Genomic DNA, 3,047 nt, shown 5'->3' with positions numbered 1-3,047 from the left:
ATATATATATATATATATATATATATATATGTGTGTGTGTGTGTGTTATAATATTATATAAAAAAGTCACTAAAGAGTGAAATAAATATTATTAAATAAAGAGTGAATAAATATATATATTATAAAACATGAATTTTTATTAAAAACTATTCTGAACATAAAATTAACTGCTAAAGAATACTTTTAAAATACATGTAACATCTGAGCTCTTTCACAATCATTATTTGAACACATTTTTACTGACATTTCTTGTTATACTTAAGAACTCATTAGAAACTTTTCAGTCACTGTTATTGAAGAAAAAGAGAAATTCATTCCCCTTTTATTGAATTTGGCAAGATCTTTTTAAGAATTCCTTGTGCTATCTGAATTTATATCTAATATATTAATGCCAAATATATAAAATAACCAAACAGTCATCATATACCAGGTGTAGAAGTATGAAACCGGAATTCCCCTATAAATGGTGCCAGCGTTCAGTTTAGTGACCGTAAGACCGCTACTGCCGCGCTATTATATTCTCCTAACAGCTGACGAATATTGTCAACAAACATAACCCCAACTTTCATTCTCTAGTATATTTTTGTATAACCTTAAACATGTCACGTTTCGAGCCTACTAACTATGATTTGCGGACAGCATTGATTTTCTGTTATCATTTAAAGAAAACTGCTGCAGAATCACATCGAATGCTTGTCGAAGCTTACGGTGAATATGCTCTTGGTAAATCTCAGTGTTTCGAGTGGTTTAAAAAATTCAAAAGTGGTGATTTTGACGTGAGGAACGAAGAACTATGAACTATGAACTATGAACTATGAACTGCTGAAACCTGGTCAAACCGTCAATACTAATCGCTACCAACAACAAATGATCGATTTAAATCGAACATTGACTAAAAAACGACCAGAATATGCAAAAAGGCAACACAATGTCATTTTGCTCCATGATAATGCCCCATCACATACAGCAAAACGGGTCAAGGAAACGATCGAGTCGTTCAGTTGGGAATTACTACCGCATGCGGCTTATTCTCCAGACTTGGCTCCGTCCGATTATCACCTGTTCGCATCGCTAGGACACGCTCTCGCTAACCAACGCTTCGATTCGTATGAAAATGTGGAAAAATGGCTAGATAACTGGTTCGCTTCAAAAGATGAAAAGTTTTTTTGGCACGGCATTCATAAACTGCCAGAGAGGTGGGAAAAATGTGTTCAAAACAGTGGAAATTATTTTGAATAAAGTATTATTTATCACTTTCGAACAACAGACGTCTTATTTGTATAAAAAAATTCCGGTTTCATACTTCTACACCTGGTACATGATATAAATACATAATATCAAAATATATAAAATAACTAAACAAGATACAATTTATCCTATGAAGATAATAAAATATGTAAAAATATCTTCATTTATTGTATATAGTATAACCATAAGCCTGCACAACCATATTCTCAAATTACAAAAATTTTGTTTTATAAAAGTTCTTATAATAAATAAGTCTTTTCGTGTTTGTATAAGCATCTTCTTCTCTTATATATATATACATATACAGGGTGTCCGGTAACTCTGGTGATCGAGCAACCGCCGTGTACGGGTAGAATGAGTCAAAGTAACGTATACATGTCGTTTGTTACTCCTCCTCGAAATCAGCTGTTTACTCATCGTTGCTAAGAGATAGCCATTTCTTTTACACACAGAGCCTGTTCTACTGCTTCTCGTGAGCTCATTCGTTTATACATTTTAATTAATTACGGAATAAATATTGAGAAAATTTTCAAACTGGGATATAACTTTTATGATTATTTTTACCTGTTCTACCTGTACACGGGGGTTGCTCAATTAGTTACCAGACACCCTGTATAATAGAATATATATACTAATATAAAAATTACTTGACAAGGTGCTCAATAATAATCAGGTACAGGTGCACATGCTATTTTCACAAAATCTTCGTATTTCACGTATCCATTCAAAGATACATTGGCCTCGCGAAAAATCTGTTCCACTGCAACAGAACAATATTTTAAATATTACGCATAAAATTAGATTAAGTGGCGTTTACAAACCTTCCTTGTTACTCAATTGTTCTCCCCAATGAAGCAACATATGCGCTAATTGGCGAGCTGGAATAGTGTTACTATGTGATGTATCTGCAGCTTGAAAGGCTTTAATGATTTCTTTTGGTAGATCTTCCACATGAGTCTGAAGATGCATAACTTCCAGGAAATCAGCAAAAGACATTTTTCCACCTGGTATCAATAGAGAAATGACATATGTTTATGTAAATTAATAAATATTATAAAAGTAGTTACCTTTATCCTTCATATATTTGTTTAATTCTGCAATAGTTGGACTTAATCCCAAAGATCTCATAATTATAGTAAGTTCATCGAGTGTTCGAATTTGACCGCTTCGTGCAAATAAATAGAAACATTCTCGGAACTCTATAAGGATATTTTGGAATTTGTGAGTCAAATGTACAACATATAATTATAATATCTATTTAATTTATATCTATTTATCATTATTCCCTACATACCATCTATATCTTCTTCCCTGAAATATCGTGCCTGCAAAAATATGGTAAATATTACCAAAATACATAAAAAATAAGGGTAAAACTATAAATTAAAAATACTTGTTGTGTAAAGAAAAAAATTAAATACAAAATATCAGAAGTATAAGCAACACACAGAAGTATAAGTAAAACTTTTTAATTTTATAACCTTTTAATGAAATTTCAATTTGTTAATATAATCAAAATATGTATCAAGATTACCATGGTTAATCAGTTTTATGAGGGTCCTGTTCACTTTTAAAATACTTTTGTCTTTATTTATTTTTTTACAACTTTAACATGACAAGCATATGGCACATCACAATGGAACTGTAATCTCACTTTCTCTCTCTCACTCTTTCTCTCTCTCTCTCTCTCTCTCTCTTTCTCAATAGATGGCTCTGAGCGTCAACCTCACTTCCTTGTAGGGACGCTCTCTCTCTCTCTCTCTCTCTCTCTCTCTCTCTCTCTCTCTCTCTCTCTCTCT

At 32.2% G+C, this 3,047-nt stretch overlaps 1 protein-coding gene across 1 annotated transcript; it reads right to left on the bottom strand.

Annotated features, from left to right (window-relative positions):
- Positions 1-1,393: 1,393 nt before the first annotated feature.
- On the bottom strand, positions 1,394-2,950 carry LOC116853750 (calmodulin-like protein 4). The gene is made up of 5 exons (XM_032834944.1): positions 2,783-2,950; positions 2,543-2,573; positions 2,316-2,447; positions 2,070-2,252; positions 1,394-2,008 (listed from the first exon to the last, which is right to left on the bottom strand). Exons 1-5 carry the CDS (start codon positions 2,783-2,785, stop codon positions 1,908-1,910), a joined length of 450 nt encoding a protein of 149 aa, XP_032690835.1. The 5' UTR covers positions 2,786-2,950; the 3' UTR covers positions 1,394-1,907.
- Between the last annotated feature and the right edge of the window lie 97 nt (positions 2,951-3,047).

This window comes from Odontomachus brunneus, unplaced genomic scaffold (assembly GCF_010583005.1).
Source record: "Odontomachus brunneus isolate Ranch 3 - 2012 unplaced genomic scaffold, Obru_v1 Obru_scaffold_672, whole genome shotgun sequence".
Classification (NCBI taxonomy): Eukaryota; Metazoa; Arthropoda; class Insecta; order Hymenoptera; family Formicidae; genus Odontomachus; species Odontomachus brunneus.
The sequence above is the reverse complement of the archived record's forward strand: the minus strand, read 5'-3'. Positions and strand labels throughout refer to the sequence as shown.